The following is a 19,896-nucleotide window of genomic DNA, read 5'->3' as shown; positions in this document are numbered from 1 at the left end:
AGAAAACTTCTTTAGAGAAATTCAGAATTTGCCTACCTAGGTACATACCTAGGTTAGGTAGGTAGTTACTAATTATGTGATAAAGGTATAGTTTCTCTTTCAGATGCACCACCAAGGTTGGGATTGGAGATTAATGTGAAAGAAGCATGAAGTGTCAATTAATATATGCAACTCCAGTCGCTTTGAGTAGGGGCCGAATCACGTGAGTGGACTTTGACATATGAATGGTGAATAAAGAATCACGTGCGTGGGCTTTGATCTACATGAATGGTAAATAAATTATCAGTCCCATTGTCATTAAAAGATGTTATCTGACTACCTAGTACCTAGGATAAGTTGTACAAGATAATTAACTACATTTTAACCTCACGTTATACTTTCTCTCATTTCAATGTTGGCAATACAATTTCCAAATGCCGTCGTCTTTTAACTTCGGCATCCTTGTACATTAGGTTTACGTCATCACAAATCACAGTTCGGCTTGTAACTAGATCACAGATTACATAATTTTCAAGCTACCCTAGCTTAAGGTACCCTAGGTACCTAGCTTAAGGTAATCTACATATGTACCAATCGGGTCCGATCTAACATTGAAGGTACCCGAGTCCTCCAGACCCAATCTTTTTGTTTATTCTAAGATTGTTCTTGAATCGGAAAGCTTCGCGAGTGTCTGCGACACTTACACATACAACACACATCCATACGGCATACGACATATAATACGACGCTCACTATTCTAAACCTATAGGTTATCATCACCTTCAATTGGTCTTTTGATTGACCAATCGATCAAAAATCAAAATATGGGCTTCTATTAGGTCTTCCTTATCTAATCGCGTTTTCAACTGCAAGGCTGAAAAGGCTGAAAGCCCGTCACCTCGACCTTCGACGCACCTCTTCTACATTTTACATTTTACCTACATACCTCAGACTCTCGCGGTATTTCACATTCAAACAACAAACGCATTAATATTTATATACGCAATGGCGCCCCTCTGCAAGTTCTGGCAGCAGGGAAATTGCCGAAATGGAGGTATGTTGTTTCAATCGTTCATAATACATACAATCAATAATGAATGAGCTGACGTGAAAATCTAGCATCTTGCCGATTCGAACACACCCCAGGCTACGGATCTTCAAATTCGAACACAAACCGATTCAACGCGCTGAACAATTCAGGAGGAAACAACAGGGCTCCGCAAGAGAACCCTTACAAGGTCACAAAAGAGGCAATCAAGTCCGATTTAACTACCGAACGCCCACCATGGATCCTGTCATGCTACGGCCCTGGTAGGGACGCTCCGCAGCAGCTGTTTGGAGGATATCCGAGGGAGCAAAGTCTCGAAGAGGTCATGCTATACATCAAAGGTTCAAACAATCCGGAGCAGGCGGTATGTTTTATTATCTTTGCTCTTCTGGGATTTCACATTGCTGATTATGCTATTAGATGTCTGAGATCACGACACTTTTCCAGCAGGCTGAACAACAAGTTCAAACGACCCTAAGTAATCTCGATGGCGCCGTCCAATTCGTCCTACAGGGTGAAAACAACCACCCGAACCGTATAGATATCTGCAAGCAAGGTACCCCAAACGGTGCTACCAGTGGAGTGTTTGGACGAGACGCTGTTGCTGGCTCTCAGGCAAGCTTCGCAAACCCCCTTGTCTCGAACCCATTCTCGTCAGCACCTACTCCGCAGGCAAATCCATTCGGAGGCGCCACATCAGCATTCGGTCAGCCATCAGCCCTGGGGCAAAAACCAAATCCCTTCGGCTCCCAGCCTTCTAGCGCCTTCGGCCAGCCATCCGCGATGGGCGCATCGAAGCCAGTGTTTGGCCAGTCTACTCAGATGGGTGCGAATACTCCCGCTTTTGGACAGGCATCAAGTTTAGGCCAAAAGCCGAACCCTTTTAGCAATGCAGCCTCCTCAGGACAAGGTGGATTTGGCCAGGTGACTCAAAGCGCATTTGGACAACCGTCGACCTTGGGACAGCGACCAAATCCTTTTGGTGCCCCAGCCGCATCTTCCACCCCTCCCGCGCCGAACCCCTTTTCACAACCGGCGGCGTCAAATCCTAACCCGTTCGGCCAACCAGCAGTTACCAACCCTTTTTCGCAAGTCCCAAGCATGTCTTCTGTTCAGCCTATGGACACCACGGCACCAGCTTCTGTTCCAACCCCTATTCCAGCCCCCATTCCGGCAACCAACAATCCTTTCGGCCAGCCATCTACCTCTACCTCGGCATTTTCCGCGCCAGCTAGGAATCCGTTTGGTGCACCACAACCGTCGGGCTTCGGGGCAGCAACAAGTAACCCATTTGCACAAGTACAAAAACAGACACCGACGCAGCTACAATCACAGCCGCAGCCCCAAGCCCAACAGATGCAGCACCAACAGATGCAACACCAGGCCACAGCTGCCTCTTTGAACAGGGCTAATCCCTACGGGCCTAATAGTACAAAACAGCATCCAGCCCCCGAGAGCTACATAGCCAAAACAGCTAATGGGCGAATCACGTCATTCAACGGACAGCCGGTGATGTACAAATGGAAAGTAGAGGACAAATACCAAGACGCCATGCCAGATGGTGAGATAAAGGAACCCCCTGTACCTGGAGTACCCAATGCGGATGGGACCTGGCGGAAGATTCTCTTTCCAAATGGCCCCCCTGGTTATAACAAGGACACGGAACCCGACCCTGCTATGTACACTGCGAAGATCAAGGCGGCATACGCTACCATGACTGGTACCGGCAGATTCGAGGGAGATATGCCTGAGGTGCCACCAATGAGAGAGGATTGTGTATGGAACTTTTGATGGATTTGGTAGATTTGGGCAGATGTGCTTTCACTGGCGCATATTTCTACGTTAGAAGTGCACACCTTGAAGCACTATTAAATAACATATGACGAATTGGCATGGTAGAGTCAAACAGGATCACGTTTACAGACTCTGGTTAGATACCCTGGCGTTAATGGATTATGCATAAGATCACAGGCGGCGTTATTTGTCTGGTGATTATGGGATAGCAGAATGTCAAGAATATGATGGGTTGCTTTCAAGGTTACTTTGCAAATCGACTTATAATTTCTTTGTATTCAGCTGGTGTAAACAGCTTCTGCATCTCCAATACTGGAGGCAGCCATCCAGATAGGAGCGGCTTGAGTGGCGGAAACGGGTATCTGTAAACCTCTTCGGTCTTTTCCATGCCCACCGCCTCCCAAACCTCCCACATGTACAGCCATAGTCGTAACCATAGCCATGCTCATATCCCAAACTTAGGCAGCGATGGTGACTTCGACCTCGACACCGGCCTCGATGTTAACGATGATTTGCTTGACGGTCTCGGTAGGCGCGTTAAGACTGTGAACAGATATTCGTTAGTTACTTGGGTGAGATTTTTTTTTTTTTTTAAAAAAAAAGAGAGTAGCAAAGAGGGAGAAAGCAACGTACTCGATGAGGCGCTTGTGGATGCGCAGCTCGTAGCAGTCCCAGGTCTTGGAACCCTCACCGCAAGGGGTCTTGCGGGTGGTGACCTTGAGGGTCTTGGTCGGGAGGCGGACGGGGCCCTTGACGCGGAGGTCCTTGCTCTTGGCGCGCTCGATGAGCTCGCTGCAGACCTTCTCGAGGGAGGCGACCTTCTTGGAGGTGAGCGTGATGCGGATCTTGTGCGTCTTGGCCTGCTCGCCGGCGTACTCCTTGTCGGGCTTGTTGTACGACATCTTGGATGGATTTTTTTTTTTGGTTGGGGTTTGGGGTTGTGATTATTCCTTCACGACTCGAACGGTTGGCACGTTTCGGCAAAGTGATGAAGGTGGTGTTTGGTGGTGGTAGTGGTGGTTTGTGGGTGGAGGGGAAAAAAAGTTCGCGATTATTACTTTTAGAGAAAAAAAATAATGGAGCTCTGTTGCAATTCTCAGATTGTTAGTGTGGGCTCGGATAAGGGCTAAGTTACAGTGGAGACTGAGATAGCGATAAGCCCTACGTATCGTAAGTATGGATTTTAGCTAGGGTATGCATTGGCCCAAGCTTCCTTACTTGCTTCAAAGTTCCTTGCATATGCTGTCACTGGTGTACACCTAGAGGGCACTTGATTAATGTATGGATGAGTTAAGGTATCAAACGGCAGTGACGAACGCAAGAGTCATTCGGCCAAGATTGATAAAGTGGAAAGTGGAAAGTGGAAAGTGGAAAGCAGAAAGTGGATCAATCTTCATTCAACTTGAACTTATTTCTTATTCTCATCCTACATACCTACCCAGCGGGTTTAGCCTACTACAGGTACCTACCTTATTTAAGAGGTCGACATTCCCATGTACAAATGTCCATGGATGCCTCGATAGTGTTAACTTTGGCCTACTTACATTCTTCACTTCACCTACTTCATTAAGTAATATCTACCTAAGCAGCCCCACGATTTATACCATGACTACCCTACCCCCGTTTGCCCCGTTTCCCGAGGCGCCATGGAGAGATCGCCTTGTGCCCGAAGAATGGGAAGCCTGTTTATCCACTTGGATCACATTGGCAGAAGCACATCTATATTCCGCCCAGGGAAGGAGCATTGATGAATCGCTACAGTTGTTTCTCTCCTCTTTCATGAAAGAAGTCGCATCAAACGGAATTCAAGTACTTGGCCCGTCTGAGTCAGCAAAGCTCCTGTTACGACAATGTTTCCTTCTTGTTGCTAAGCTATTACGAACGCCCTCTCCACCCCCTTCGGTGCTTCAGTGGGAGTTACTTGCCGATTTCTGCCGTGTGTATTCGAAAAAGAGGGTATCCGTTTTGATCAACCAAGTTTGCCAAAACCGACAAGTGATAACCTCCCTGAGCGCTCTAAAGAAATCACTTATCGTTGAACTTGATGCTGGTCTCAAAGGTGATCTAAAAAACTTAGAGCCTCGTCTGAAGAGACTTAACCATCTCATCCATGCATCACCTGACACCGCCGCCTTCTTCTTGGCTGGAAGTGATTTTCTCGATGGCCTCATTAACTGCTATAAGATCATGAACCCTCCTCTGAGGAAGGTCATCGTGGCAACTACTTACCTGTGTATTGTCGGTTTAACAGAAGGGGATTCGCCCAACTTTTCTATGCTAACTGACCAGCTTTACTCTCTGAAAGTTGCAGCAGATAGCCACAAGGATGGACCGTTGAATGTTAACGACTCCATGGTGGCCGAGCTGGTCACAGTCACTCCCATCCTCAAACAGGTGCAGCACCGCTTGGAGGGATCTGGCTTGAATGCCACGCGATGGAAATTGGTGGTCACTGCATTAGAAGGGTTTAGGAAACCTGGTGGCAATATCAAGCCGAAGAAGCTGGTAAAACGGAAAATCGATAAAGGAAAGGGGGTCATGACTGTGGAGGACGATGATATCCCAGGGGAAATGAGAATACATCGCATGAGCCAAATCACCCAGATTCAAGACTTATTCCCGGACTTAGGTTCTGGCTTTGTCTCAAAGCTCCTAGATGAATATGGGGATGATACGGAGCAAGTTGTTGCACATTTACTTGAAGATTCCTTGCCATCTCACTTGGCCACTGTGGATCGTAGCAAAGAGCTGTTTGTGTACCCACTGTATTATCAACCTGGCTACGCTTGCTAACCTATTCGCAGATCTCCGGAGAGAAGTAGGAGGAAAAGTCATAATATTGCACCCCGGCCCACACCACCACAGGTTCCTGTGCGCCACAACGTATACGATGACGACGAATTTGACCAACTAACAATGGATGTCTCCAATATCCATTTCGGAAAGCGAAACCCAGATAAATCAGCAGACGATATCTTGAATGATCGATCCTCCGCTCCAAACAAGGCCGCCATTCTCTCGGCACTTTCTCTATTCGATGCTGACGATGATGAACGTGATGACACGTATGACGCCGCAGACGCTGGGCTAACCGTCAACGACGGAAACCCGGAAGATGCCGACGACTTAAAACGAAAGGATGCAAGTGAAGAGGCCCTTTTCAGGGCGTACAAATCAGATCCAAAATTGTTTGGCCGAGATGCAGCTACAAGACGAGCTGATACCAGAACAAAATTAAAACAGCAAACTGGAATGACTGATGAGGCTATTGAGGGTTGGGCCTTGATGTTGTCGAGAATCCCCCATCAAATGAGACAGTTGGAGATGAAATATAGCACTTTTAGTGGCGACCAAGCTGTCTTGGCCTCGACCGCCTGGCGTGCTAGTCCGGCAGGGTCAGGGACAGAAGACTCAGATATTGACGGTGTAAATAAAAACAGTCGAGGAGGATATCGGGGCCGTGGCGGTGGCCGCGGAGGAGGCAGAGGAGGTGGTGGCCGCGGAGGTAGAGGAGGAAATGTCGCAGGTTCGTCAGGGGATAAAGATACGGAAAATGCTCGTAAACGCAAGGAAGCGAACAAGGGATCGAGGGCGAATCATAACCGCCGAGATCAGCGCGCGAGAAAGATGGCACGCGGGGGATTTCCCGGATAAGTAGAGGTCGGGTGCGTGAGACTTCGGCTTGAAAGAAAATCAAAGGGCCCAAGGTCCGGAAAAATATCGTCTAAAATATACGACTACAATACCCTTCGCCTCTTGATTGCGTGTTGGCTACCACTTCGCTCCATTGGCGTAGGCAATGCCGGTCGCTTTCCTAATGAAACCTCGCTGGTATCCGGGCACCTTTCATAATCATAAAGATCCTCGTCATTCAGGGCCTGCGCATACGGACTTCGCAATTCTGTATTGCCTGGGGACATGGCTTGCGATACGGTATAGAATGTATGAACTGGCGCAGGAGATACAACACCAAAGGATGAGTTCTCACCAGATCCTACGTGGCGAACCAAGGCAGATTGTTCTTTTGGCGTTGCGAGCTCCGAAACGGACGTCAGGTCGTTATCGGTATCCCCCGCTCTTCCATCGTGCATACCAATCATCGATACCAACGATTCCCGTGAACTGCGTCGGCTCTCGAGATACTCGCGAAGGTCAAAACACTGACGACAAATTGGGTAAACGGGGAAGCGATCTGCCTCATCACGATGTTGTGGCAACTGAGGCCGTCGGTCTTGGCTACACTTCTCTTGAATGTCATCGAAAATGTCGAAGATGGGGGTGAAGAAGGTATGTCTCGGACCGGGGCCGTAATACTTGTTCCGGCCCCATAATTGGCCGATGAGGGCGTTGCTCTCAAGCTCAATGATCGCGCCACCGCTGTCACCCTCCACGCCGATACCGCCACTAATCCAACCCTCCTCATTGTCATAAGGCTCTGGTTCTTCTATATACCATTCGCGAGATGCCTTCCCAGTGCCACTTTCTGAGCCGTCAAGGTATGCTGGTACTTCGCAGACCTGTCCCCGTTGGAAGCCTGAGGTACGTCCTGTGGAGCATACTATGGCGCCGGGCACGATTGAACTCATTGATATTACGGGAGTGTCCCGTCTATGGTTGGTGGTGGGAAATTTTCTAAGCATGTTAGCTTGTCGGGTTTTTGCAGAGACCAATCCCCAGTCCATAACGACTAGCGGGGGCTCTTTGTCACATTCTTCCCAATATGGATCGTGAGATATTCGGGTCGTTTTCAAATCAAAGCCCGACGTGGCAGTTAGGTTACCAAGTTGGAAGTCGAGATCGCCGCTGCTCAACATATCATGCCTTTCTTCTAAGCACTTTGCTCGGTCTACTGGAGACGGGTGCTCGACGGATACCGGGGGCGTCTCCCTACTCGCTTCAACGAACGGGTGGAAGTTGACTAGCCAGTAGCTTCCACCACCCACGGTTATGCACGGCCCCAGTGTTGCTGTAATTTCGTCCCCATCTTCTAATGTAGTCCCAATACTATCTCCCATACAGGGACTCGTATAACAAAACGGGTTACGTGGGAGACAGACCTCATCCGGCATATTCTTGCTGAGGCCCCGTGCCCATACAAGCCTATCTACCTTTCCGGTAGAGAAGACAAATGTAATTAGTTTACGGTATGTTTCTGGAAGCAAATCTCGCACGTGTCCGGCGATAACTAGTCTTCGAGCCCTCGAGACGGGTCTTTTTGTCATGATAGATATTCGTCGAGAATTGGGCAATCTCCCACGCATGACACTGATAACATGACCAGCGCCACACCACTTTGGGATGAATTCGACGAGGAATGGAAGGACTCCATGCTCCCAAACAATTGGAAAACTTGCAGATTCTAGAAGTCGAGGAGTGCGGTATTGGATAGTTCCGGGGCTCTCGCCAGATTTTGGGGTTCCGCCTAGTATTTGCCCTATTTTTGCCATTAGTTGATAACACGAGGTATGTAGCAATATCTGCGCCACGGAGGCCTTACCATTAGCCTTCTTAATTCTCTTTTCGAGAACGGTTCTTAGTTGATCTCGACATCGCTTTTTCGAAATGCCAATAGACATTTCCAACTTGAGAATCTTATCCTCGGCCGGCTCGGGTTTTTTAGTCAGCGCCCCCTTTTGACCACCCATATCTGATGTTCCAAGCGACTCTACCACGGGTTTGAGCAGGTTACTTGGCTTCAGTGTGTTGCTCTTGTCCACCTTCACATAACCATGGGCGTATTTTAGATGGCAGTCCACAAGAGCCTTGCTCGTAAACGCGCTTTCGGTACAGCTAAGGATGGGGCAGAGTAGTAAGTGTTCGGACTTGACGTGCCAATTAAGTTCTTCCCTTGTTGCGAACCCTGCGCTGCTGCACGGCCCGTTGTTACCCCAGAGGCAAACGTGGGTGCGCCCAATACCGGACTGGAGCTCGAGTTGAATATCGCAGGGAAGTTCGGACACACGTTGGTTTCCCGCACATGTGAAGTCATAATCCGCGTTGGCCCACACCCCAGTCCCGTTCCGCAAAGGACTTGGGACGCGCGAGCGTGATAACCTTGCGCAGCTAATTTCGGGCGTGAAATCCGTTTGGACGGGAGACCAGACGGAGCCTTGGTACGACGAGGCAGGCGAGTACGTGAGTGAGCTGGGGTTATCGGGTGCCGAAAGTGGCAGTGCTCCGTGAAATAAACCGGTGCCTTCAAATTCGGCAAGTTTGTCGCCGCCGTCGCCACTTCCCAACACGCCTCCTGGCCCCAATGGCAGCGTTCCGTTACTACACTCTGTCCACACTGAGTCCCTTCGGCCAAGGGGATACACCAACGGCAGGTCCTCGAACTGAAAGTTGTTGCTGCTCAGGCGCCCGATTACACATGCCTCCATGCTACTAGGGTAAGGGAGTAATTTGTTGTTGGCATATGGATCTTTACGTACGACCATTCCAGTAGACCATGTATTTTCGGTGGAGGAGGCAGATGACGAAGCAGTTGTTGGTTCCGGCTGGGCACCCATGATGGGCGTAGTCGTGCGGTGCCGCCGCCGTACCTAACATACAATGACTTTTGGAAAACTGCTGTGTATTTGGAAATCTTAAGTGGAAATTGAGGTAGGTAAGCAGGCAGGCTATAGTCTGACCAAACTACCTACCTATAGCACAGCTACCTAGGTAGCTGTCTGACGTAAAAGGATTCCCTTCGCCGTAAGTAAGTAATTTTGCCGTTCCTAACTGGGAGTCGGGGAAAATCGTGTTTTGCATGTAAAAGGTCAAACTTTGGCATTTTCCAACTCTTCCTCGAAGGCCGAAGGGACCATCTGACTCGTTGCTAGAGGCCTCCGTCTTTCCAGGCGCCAGAGTCGCATTGGGGGCGGTGCAGTACGTATCTAGGTGCTATAAAGTCCTAGATAGTTCGCGGCCGCAATGTCTGCTGCAAGCCACGGCTTAGTTGGGGTAGGTCGGTTGCCTTATTCTGACTCTTGCCTACTCATGGCGGCTAACTTGGCCGCTTGAATTGGCCGCATATGGGGATTCACCTATCAGGTTGCGTGTACTGATTTCACGCTGTTGAAAATTCACTAACCTAGGTAGGTACGTAGGCGAAATACCTACCTAGTTATAATCCTATATTGGTGTATACAACAGTTAAGAAAATGTTGCGATATTCAAGTTAACTTGATATTATGTCTACCTAGATATAAATAGTAGATCTGATGGGTAGCTAGAGAAAGTACTGTAACACCACTGCCTTCTTAGGTAGGGGAAAAGGAAAGAGAAGGAAATGGTATATCAATCTGACCCTTGGGGATACCAATCTAACTAATAGCTTCCCCTTTCCATGTATCACCAAAAAGAAAAAAGAGAATAACATCCGCAAGCGCCAGCAGAAATGAACCTAGAATCCACTAAAGGGGTACATACAAATTCATCACGAGCGTCTACCAACCCCGCCCCCCTTCTTTCCTTTCCTTTCTTTTTCTGCTTCTTTTTTTTCTTATTCTTCTTTCTCTTTTAAAAAGACCCCCCCTTCTTAAAAGGTCGCAGCATGCGCAACCAACACGAACCGACGGACCGGCTCCAACCCAGGCAAATTTCCCCGCCCAAGCAACCGCTTCGACATCCTCGCCGCAGACCGTCTGGGAACTTGTTGCGGCGTCTGCGACTCTTCTTCGCCGGTATCCTCGTCAATGCTCGCCAGCGTGAGTCTTCTGTCCGCGATCACGGCCGGCAGCGGGTTCGGCACCGCGGGGCTGGAGATGAGGGGTAGCGATGATGATGTCGACGACGACGACGAAGCATCACCCGCCGGAAGCCTCGGGACCCCGGCCCCGGGCATGCGCTCGCGGACGTCGTCGAAGATGTCGGACATGGCGGTGAAGTACGCAATCGGCGGCGCCCCTGCCGCGGTGGTTTTGGCGTACTTGTCGCGCCCCCAGATCTGCCCCAGCAGCCGATTCGTCATCTGGTCTACCACCGGCGCCCCCGAGTCCCCGGGGACCCCCATGCCGCCGCGGCTCCACGCCAGCGCGCCGAGCTCGTCGCCCCAAGCTTCCCCTGTTGCTTGGCATGGCAGCGCGCTCTCGACGCACCAGTTCCGCGTCTTGGTCCCGTCCGGCAGCTTGTGCCGCGACGCGGTCTCGCACAGCTGGCCGAAGGAGTGCCCGCTGGAGCGGCCGGTTGAGTAGACGAACTGCGGGGTGTTGCTACTGCTAATGCCGCTACCGCCGAGCCGCGGGTCCGCCGTCCGCGTGATCTCTCTGGAGAAGGAGTTGCACCGCTCCTGGGACGGCAGGTCCGTCTTGCGCACTTTGTTCGGCTGCCCGGCATTGCTCGTCTCGACCAAAACCCAGTCCGTGACCGTGCGTATCGGCTCCTTGGCATGACACCCCGCGGCGCGGAAGGCGTCGGCGAGGGAGCGGGAGACCCGCGTCGTCTTGTGCATGCGCCCCGAGTACGCGACCGTCCTGCCGAGCGACACGCTCTGTCCGTTCGAGTCGTCCAGCGAAGGGTGGAACGCGTCGAGGGATGGCGGGCTCGGGGCCTCGCAGCTGCGGCAGCGAGACCCGCGCCCGTCGTCGAAGGTGTGCCAGTTCAGCAGGCGGTAGAACTTGGAGGCCATTTGGAGAAGGGGGCCCAGGGTCGCGCTGGAGTCGCGCCAGGGCGGGCCGACCGAGTCGCCCATCACGGGGTTCGTGTACCGCCGCGTGTTGATCGGTGGTTCCCAGTTTTCGCTGCTCTGCGTTGAGCGCGGGCTTGTTGGTTCTACCTCTTCTTCCTCCTCGTTGCGGTGGTTGGTGTCCGCCAAGTACTCCACCCTCCCCACGCGCGTCCGCACCGTCGTCCTCGCCCCCATGTCCCCCCCATCAGCATTCAGGTAGCGGTCCTTGCTCTGCTCGAGCAAGCTCCGCACACTCTCGGGCACTTCTTCCGAGGCCAGGACCTCGATGATGCGGTGGCCCGCCTGCTCGCCGCGCCGCACGTTGATGCTGTACCCTCTTTTGATGTTGTCGTCCAGGATCTTCTCCAGGTCCGGCAGCAGCTCCAGCTCCCAGATCTTGACGAAGTTTCTCGAGTCGGACGCCGCCATGAGGGTAGACCGGGTCTGGGATTGCGCCTCTTTGTGCGATAGTGGAAAGGTTTTGCCGCGCTTGTGGATGGTAAATTTAGGCGGTTCGGCTACTGTTGAGATGGTACTCGTGGTGGTGACGGGTTCTGGCAGGGCTAGGGGAGGGGTAGTTGAGTCTCCTCCTGTATTTAAAGCCACGGTGGTTGGATCGGGAGATGGCGTTAACGGTGACGGTGATGCGGTAGTCGTTGCTGTTGCTGTGCATGTTTCCGACTCACGGGTAGAATCATCGAAACACCCCGTTATCTTGTTGTTGGTGCGAGGTCGTTGCTCGGAACCCCTTGAGCGGCCAAAGCCACGTTTGGGTCGTGGTCGCTTCTGTCCCTTCAGGCTTCGCCAACATGTTAGCTGATACTCAAACTCAAACTCGAAGCGAATGCAACGGATCGGTTGGAATGGTTGGAGTTCTAACCGTCGGAACTGGTCCTTTCCATTCTTCAGTCCTGTTTTAATCTGTACCACTGCCATGCCCATAGTCACGGCAATGACAGACTTTACATCGGACTGACGCATTTTGTCGTTCATCTCCTAGGTAGCCTAGGTGAGTAAGTACTAGTCAGGTTGGAAGACTTTGCCAATGCTGTAAAGCCAACGGGAATTGGAATTGGAAATCATGATTCCCCCTCGGAAGTCATCTGCCTCCTTTATAATATACATAGTAGTGTAATTATAACTAGGTACCTACAAAGTACAATCACAATCGAGATTATTCCTCTCAGCTCACCCTCTCCTTAGGTGTGGGACTTTTCCAAGGTCAGGTATCCGACAAAGCCTCGTTGGCGCATGATGGAAATGGACAAACAGCCACACCCATTCTTAGGCCGCTGACCACATGATTGACGTTCTAGGCGTTTTTACACAACCACATACTAAGTGGGCATGTTACGCATATATGTAGGTATTTAGGTAACCGGGTCACTCTCGTCTCGACCTTCTCCATTTCACCTACTTTTTTTGCACTTTCATCAAGTCCTGCTAGCCCTTTTTCGTGAGGTGTGGTGGCTGACTTCTACACCACCCTTGTCACTGGTCCTCTATCCCAGGTTCACACCGAAAAACTTCGGGGCCGAAAATCAATGTTGGTGAACAGGCACCTACCTACCGATGAATTAACATGAAGCAGGTGTGTAAGGCCAACTGGTGTGCCAGAATTCATATGAAAGTTTATCTTATTATTTAATTATTTAATAACACCCTAGGTATACTAATAAAATTCCACAGTTCTTGGTAGGCTAGGGGCCCTGGAGGATAAAAACGGAGATAGATCCAGGGCTACCTCCATTAACTAGTAGTTGAGGTAGGTAGGTACCTACCTAGAACTAGATACATTCCTCTCGAATCAGTTATATGCTAGATGAAAGAGAGACGGTGAAATGATTCTGAGTGCAACTTTTGTCCCAACAAGCCCCTAGAGATATTCGCCCTGCCAGAATGGCCTCATGGTAGGTCCTATTCTCCACGGGAATCCCCGGCAATTTTTATGGGCCACGCTTTGCTCTTACTTCAGCTAACTAATGGCAAGTACTCACACCTTGCTGTAATTGAGGTCTCCAGACATACCCAGTAGTATTGGGGGCCAGCAGGCATCCATCATATCCCTGGATACCTAGGTGCCTACCTGGGAATAGGTTTATTCAGCTCGGCTCGTGATATTTATACCTACTACAGATTACTGGAGAGAAAAGCAAGCTACAGTCATCACTTTGGCAATAAAACTAATCGAGCAGTAAATCGTTAATTGTTGTAGCATACCATGAGGAACACGCAACTATGCACTTTGCCATATTCCGCCCCCATTCATACCAAGTCCTAACAAAGAAAATGTTTTGTAGAGCCTTCATGATGGGGGGAAAGGAAAAGAAAACGCCCTAGATGCCTACTCCTGCTGAATGTGTTCCATGGGAACGCCGAGCGCCGCGCGTAAGTGCAGATGTAATGTACTGAAGGTTCGTATTGTGTCAACTTCCCTCCCCACCCGCCAGTCCTTCCAAATACTTCCCCTTGGATCGAGTCATTACCTAGTAGCAGCACGCATTTGTTGCCTGTGGCGACGCGTTGCCAGTTGTAGGCGTAGTGTTCTATTCACCATTGCCTCTCCTTTTGGTGCGTACCAACTCGGCTGTGAGTTCACTGTTTTGTCTCTCACTGTCTTGTATCCTTTGCCGAGCTGCTACTCGATCCATGTATCTGGCTTCTCTCTCCTGCTTCAGCTTGTACTCAAGCTCTCGTAACCTGAACATCCACCGATTGTCGTCGCCATTCTTACCGGAGGCATTGTCGCCATTGGAAGTGCTCAGCCGCTCCAAATCGTTAGCACCCATAGTAGAGGCGCTCCGAGTCATGCTGCCGGACCTGCTTCTGGACCCGGAGGAGGTCGTTGGCTCCAGATGAGTCTTGGTACGTGGAATTTTTGAGTCCCTACGGTGAGGGCCAGTTGGAACAGATGGTGAAGGACTACCTCCGTCAATGAGGTCTTCATGTGAGCCTTTACTACTAGCAGTCTTCTTAGACCCTGACCATCCGGCTCCACGGGTACGAGCATCATTAGCTCGCTGAAGGGTAGCATTCTCTATCTTAAGAGCTCGATAAGCAGTCTCCAGCTGGGCCAATTTAGCGTGAGCATCGAAGTTCCCGGACGCAATACCGGTACGGACAATCGTCTCGAGGCGATCAAGCTTCTTGGACTTGGCCTCGAAATTGCTTTCAAGAGATTGATATTCTTTCCACAGGTTCCGCTCAACTGTTTTGACGCGGGACTGGAAGTTGCTGACGATGGACTCGATGGTCTTAACAGCGGCCATCAAGTTTTTGGAGAAGCCCGGCAACATCGTAGACACGGACTCTAACGAGGGCAAGGCACGACCGTTAATGAGACTATTGTCATGGGCCCAGTCAGTGCCACAGAGGGTTGAAAGACGTGTCCACAAAACAAGCAACAGATTATTGCGTTCGTGAAGTTGTTCCTTAAACGAAGCTTCGAGCTGTGCTATTCTCTTCTTATCCGTGGCCCGGCTTGTCTCAAGCTCCAGTATACGTGAATCTTGGCTTGTGACAGTCCGTGATACATGCTGGTGCGTACGCTGGAATGTTTCGAACTGATTCTTTGTGTTACGATGGCCCTGGCGTTCTTTGTCAAGTAATTCGGCAAGCCTCCGGGATTCGAGGCCATGAGACTCCAAAAGTGAATCGCGCTGCTTGATGATACGATCCTTCTCAAGCAAAGAATTCTTCGTGGTGTCGAGCTCCCGAACAGTATTCTCAAGCTCTCTCTGAAGTTTGGCTATAGACTGTGGGATAATTAGTTGGGTGGCCCGGAATCCACTTGAATGGGGGGAACGCACCTTTAGTAGACTGGACCTGGTTCCATTCAGGTCTCCCAATGCCTCTCGCAAGTTATTCTCTAACTCCATCAGCCGTTCTTTCCATTCTGTAGCTTCGACTTCTCTACTCGTAAGGCTCTTGCGAAGTCTTCTAGCCTCGTCCTTAGCAGTAGACACTTCATGGTTCAGCTCGTTGACGAATTGCTGCACCTCTTCTTTCTCGCGCGTAGCCACGATCTCGCGCTGCTTTCGCTCGTTAGCGAGACGCTGCTCTAACTCTCTCGTCCTATCGCGTTCTTCTCTAATGCTCTGCTCGGCGTTGGCTAGGGCAGCCTCAAGGTCACCAATTCGAATCTTATCAGCTTCCTGTTCCTCGCGCAAGAAAGCGATCTCGCCCTGGCTAGATTCTTGTTGAACGCCGAGGCGTTGTGCCTTATCGTTTGCTTCGAGGAGTTTAGCTTCAAGATCCTCAGATTCCTTATTAGACTCGGTGAGGTCTTGTTCGAGCTGTTCTATTCTTCTCATCTTCTTCTCCTGGTCATCTTCGAGCCTAACTATAGCTTCACTCATGTGGCGCATCTCTTCCTGAAGAGCATCGAAGTTCTCTGAACGGTCTTGTAGTTCGATTTGTAAGCGCTGAATCTCTTCATTCTTCTGATCACCCTCGGCCTCCAATGTATCGATTTCCTCTTGAGCTTCCCTACGTAGTGTGTCGAACTCATTTTCCAGCTCAGCGTGCTCTTGAAGCACCTCGTCCCGTTCTCCTTGGATTTGTATGAGATCATTCATCGTTTTTTGCAGCTCCTCTTCGAGGGCAACGTTGTGTTCCTCAAGTTGCCTCTTAGTCTCATTAGCTGCGTCTACCTCCTGCAAGGATGCCTGTAAATCGCGTCGAAGTTCTTGTTTCTCAAATTTGAGCTCATTGATCTTGTCACGATGTTCGGCAAGCTTGTTTTCCAACTCTTCGCGGTCCGGATCTTCTTCGACTGCCATAGTGAGCCTTGTGCGACCACTACCTCGGGAGGTCGACCGTTCATGTCCGCCTGCACGTGACGCCGATCGATCGAGGAAGCTATCCACGGTCGAAGGTGCAGGGGCCCCGCGACGCTGTGCCAGTTTCAGGTCTTCTATCTCTTGGTACAGCCTCTCCTTCTCACGGTTCCTTGAAGTGAGCATGGAAGTCTGTGCCCCAACTTCTCTTCGCAACTCGGCATTCTCATGACGCAGTTGCTCACTTTCACGGCGAAGTTCCTCGACTAGAGTGGCCGATTGGCTGGTCACGCTAGCTGGATCCATCTCCCCAGATAGACCAGAGACGGGCCTTGACCTTGACGGCGACGTGGGCCTAGGTTTCCGGGTGATATTGTAGATATTCGTGGTGTGATGCATGCCACCACCCCCACCCCCACCCGGGGGGGCTGTCCCGTTTATCTCTTGCTTCAATCGGAAGATTTCGTCTCGAAGCCTCCGATTGTCATCATCTGCTTGTTCTCGACGTGCCGTTTCTTGCTCGAGGAGATCCTTATACACATCGGCCTCCTCCTGGCGACCGAGGCTATCCCCAACACGCTCACCAGCGCGATCTCCCATTGTCTTAACAGTCTCTACCAATTTCCGCTTTTCGGCCTGGTTTGACATGTTCTCATTTCTAAGCCTCTCAATCTCGGTGATATACTCCTCGACTCGCTCTCTCAGATAGAGCAATTCCTCTTCCCGATCCTGGGCATCAGCATCAAAGGCCGGAGTAGTTCCACCATCTGATGAGTACCCGCTCCTTGCGGTGCTTGGGCGATCCTCCTCGTCGCGAAGGCGCTTTTCTAGCTCCTTCACTCGCCGGCGGAGGATCTTGTTGTCCCGCTGAATGACAGCTAACGAAGTTCTGAGCTCGACATTCTCCGAGATCATTTCCTTAACACCTTCTTCGGAGAGTTTGTCTAGGCGGTCAGAAAGAAACATTACTTTCAGCTTCAGGTCGAAATTTTCCTTGGACAATCGCTCAATAGTGCTGGATTGTTCCTTGAGCGTCAGATTTTTACCGCCTCGCGCGGTGGTGCTAGTAGTCGCGGGCGTAGCGATGCTATTAGACACTTTCCTATAGGGTTGTTGCATCGGCGTGATAAGCCCACCCTTCGTCTTATACTCCTTAGCAAGAGACTCGGGGACTTCCACATTGCGGACATGTCTAGCGATGACTGTGTCGGTGGGAGGCAGCAGCGAGCCCCTCTTCGCCTTGGGTGTCGCGAGTGGATCTGGGCGGCGGTCACGCATGGGGCTCTCCACCTCTTCTAAGGGTTCTAGATGGTCTGGCCGGATGGGGTCCGGAGTTTCGTCGAAGCCAGAAGCCATGCTTCCGATACTTACGGAGCGAGATAGGGTGTTGCTGGAACTTCGCGTCAAGCCAAAAGCTGGCAGAGCACCTCCGGATTGCAAAGCATAATCAGCACCCAAGCCAACGGTGACATCGCTGTCCATCTCATCGTTCGTGATAAAGGAGGAAGTTGAGGAGCGCTGGCTCGCGTTTCGACTGCGCAGATACTTAGGCCGCTTATCGATTTGCAGAGAACTTCCTGGCGTATTCCCAGAATCACCCGAAAGGGTGCTCAGATTCTGATCAGATGTTTGATTTTGTAGGGTCGAAGTTCCAGCGATAGAGGTGCCTTCGGGTGCTAAGTGATGGCTAGAGTCGTTGCGCACTGACGTATGAGTATCCGGACCACCGTTCTCAGTCGCTAGATTCTCGTCGGCACGATGGCTAGCCCTTGATGCCGCCCTCGACAATATGCGAGGGGCTATGGCGGTGGGAGGAGAAGATAAAGTCTCTAGCTCAGACGTTGTATTGCCTATATCGGTGGCATCGTGGTTGTCGGATTGGGGTGCAGGTTGAGGGCTATGGCGGGGAGAGATGGGATTTGGTGTCTTCGGGTTTTCTGAGTGAGTATTGATATCATTGGAGGGTTCTTCGCTACGTTGATCGGGACGTGAGTCGGTTCGGGCTTGTGAAGTAGAGGGCTCGGCGGATATGGATGGTGACAAGTGCGCAGGTTGTGGAGGTTTCTTTTGAGTGTTGCCGTCGAATAAAAAGGTATCGTCGACACCGCCCTCAGGACTAGTGACCTGAATTGGTGATAAAGGCGGTAGGAAGCTAGACTCGATATCCTCCCAGTGGGCCCTCACTTCTTGCTCCTCGGTGACGGAATCGAGGTGTTTTTCGTCTTGATCAATACGGGTAGTGTCAACAAAACTACTGTCCTGGGGCGGGGTGCGAAGCAAGACTGGAGGCACATTTTCCTTCCAAGTCGAAGGAGTGTCTGCGCCTGGACTCTCAGACCTCTGAACAGTGACTTCAGGAGGCCCGGTGGGCGGGTCAACAAGGCTTTGGTCAATGCGACTGTCGTCTTCAGACATTGCGACGACTCGTAATGTATCGAGATTGGATGTTAGGCGGGCACATCCAATAGGAGTACCATGTACCTAGGAGGCCTAGGGGGCTAAGAGTAGGTGAAATGAGGATATGTAATATTGTATTTGTCGTGAGCGGATAAGGTCAGTAAAGTGGTATAGAAGAATGACAGGCTGTTGATACGAAGTAATGTCATATGTACTAGGTACCTATCGAGGGCGAAGATGAAGACGAGGAATGACGAGGATTAACGATGATGATGATGTTCAATGTTTGGATGGCACTACTATTGATAACGAAAATAGCTTGGTAAGGTAAAATGCGATTTAATCCAGTTTCATCATTGAAATGTTAGAAATTGTAAGGTTTAGGTACCACGGTCCACGGTAGCGCCTACAATCATTGTACAATGTACTGCTTGTATTGTATTGTACGGGTATTAGTTAACCTAACCCAGTACCTGACAATATTGCGGCAGTGGTTAAGTTTTAGAACCTGGGAGGTTTCAAGTTCAACTTCAAGTTCCCTTTGCACCAAAAATTTAGGGATGTCGTATCGATAAGTGGTAGAAAACTCAAAGTACAAAACATTGAAGTTAGTTGGCCCAGATTACCTATATGTAGAGGGGCACTTGTTATTATTATTTTTGTTGTTACTGCTAGTGGCGTTAGAATGTACGAGACGTGCAGCTTAAACGTGTCAGTCATGGACATAAATCTACTACTTATGTACAGTACCTAATGTATGTACGATGGTAAAAGTATGTACAGCACGGTTATTTATATCAATGATAGTATTTTTGAACGGTGTTTCAAGATTTAAAAAAGAGAAAAAAAAAAGAAAAAAAGAAAAAAAAAAAGCGACAAGTATTGCACCAACCTTAACAGAAGCCGTCGTTTTTTTTTTCTTTTTTTTCCATTTCCTCGAGGCCTTGTTTGCTAGACACATTCATCAATTGATCAATTACTGCTCAGAAGAAACACGCTTGGTCCCAGTAACTAATGGACCCAATATTACGTGTCATAGCGCTTTAGTGTATGAACCCCTTGTTCGCGGTTGCTAGGACACCCATTTAAGCGTTAGTCCAGGTACCCATTATCCACTCCACTATATTTGAAATGATTGTGCACTAATAATCGATGGATCCTTCAATGTTGCCAAGTCTTGAGATACATACATCATAGTAACCTCCTAAACTCCGATAAGTTTGCTACCCAATCAATTAATTAGACTGAGA

At 50.1% G+C, this 19,896-nt stretch overlaps 5 protein-coding genes across 5 annotated transcripts; 2 read left to right on the top strand and 3 right to left on the bottom strand.

Moving 5' to 3' along the window:
• The first annotated feature begins 616 nt into the window (after positions 1–616).
• On the top strand, positions 617–3,034 carry GGS25DRAFT_510828 (uncharacterized protein). The gene is made up of 3 exons (XM_049262678.1): positions 617–1,033; positions 1,099–1,391; positions 1,448–3,034. Exons 1-3 carry the CDS (start codon positions 985–987, stop codon positions 2,816–2,818), a joined length of 1,713 nt encoding a protein of 570 aa, XP_049112365.1. The 5' UTR covers positions 617–984; the 3' UTR covers positions 2,819–3,034.
• Positions 3,035–3,956, bottom strand: GGS25DRAFT_510827 (ribosomal protein S1). The gene is made up of 2 exons (XM_049262677.1): positions 3,455–3,956; positions 3,035–3,364 (listed from the first exon to the last, which is right to left on the bottom strand). The coding sequence occupies exons 1-2, from the start codon at positions 3,721–3,723 to the stop codon at positions 3,280–3,282; spliced, it is 354 nt and encodes a 117-aa protein (XP_049112364.1). The 5' UTR covers positions 3,724–3,956; the 3' UTR covers positions 3,035–3,279.
• A 470-nt stretch (positions 3,957–4,426) lies between these two features.
• Positions 4,427–6,475, top strand: GGS25DRAFT_516184 (uncharacterized protein; the record flags this gene model as incomplete). Its single annotated transcript, XM_049263169.1, has 2 exons — positions 4,427–5,571; positions 5,626–6,475. The coding sequence occupies 2 exons, from the start codon at positions 4,427–4,429 to the stop codon at positions 6,473–6,475; spliced, it is 1,995 nt and encodes a 664-aa protein (XP_049112363.1).
• Positions 6,087–9,875, bottom strand: GGS25DRAFT_87496 (uncharacterized protein). Its single transcript, XM_049266094.1, has 3 exons — positions 9,466–9,875; positions 8,319–9,388; positions 6,087–8,255 (listed from the first exon to the last, which is right to left on the bottom strand). The coding sequence occupies exons 2-3, from the start codon at positions 9,328–9,330 to the stop codon at positions 6,559–6,561; spliced, it is 2,709 nt and encodes a 902-aa protein (XP_049112362.1). The 5' UTR covers positions 9,331–9,388; positions 9,466–9,875; the 3' UTR covers positions 6,087–6,558.
• Positions 9,874–12,623, bottom strand: GGS25DRAFT_87424 (uncharacterized protein). The gene is made up of 2 exons (XM_049266093.1): positions 12,352–12,623; positions 9,874–12,270 (listed from the first exon to the last, which is right to left on the bottom strand). Exons 1-2 carry the CDS (start codon positions 12,462–12,464, stop codon positions 10,344–10,346), a joined length of 2,040 nt encoding a protein of 679 aa, XP_049112361.1. The 5' UTR covers positions 12,465–12,623; the 3' UTR covers positions 9,874–10,343.
• Positions 12,624–19,896: the final 7,273 nt, after the last annotated feature.

This window comes from Hypoxylon fragiforme (genome assembly GCF_022984875.1).
Source record: "Hypoxylon fragiforme strain CBS 206.31 chromosome Unknown GGS25scaffold_10, whole genome shotgun sequence".
NCBI classification, from domain to species: Eukaryota; Fungi; Ascomycota; class Sordariomycetes; order Xylariales; family Hypoxylaceae; genus Hypoxylon; species Hypoxylon fragiforme.
This window is presented reverse-complemented; position numbering and strand designations above follow the sequence as displayed.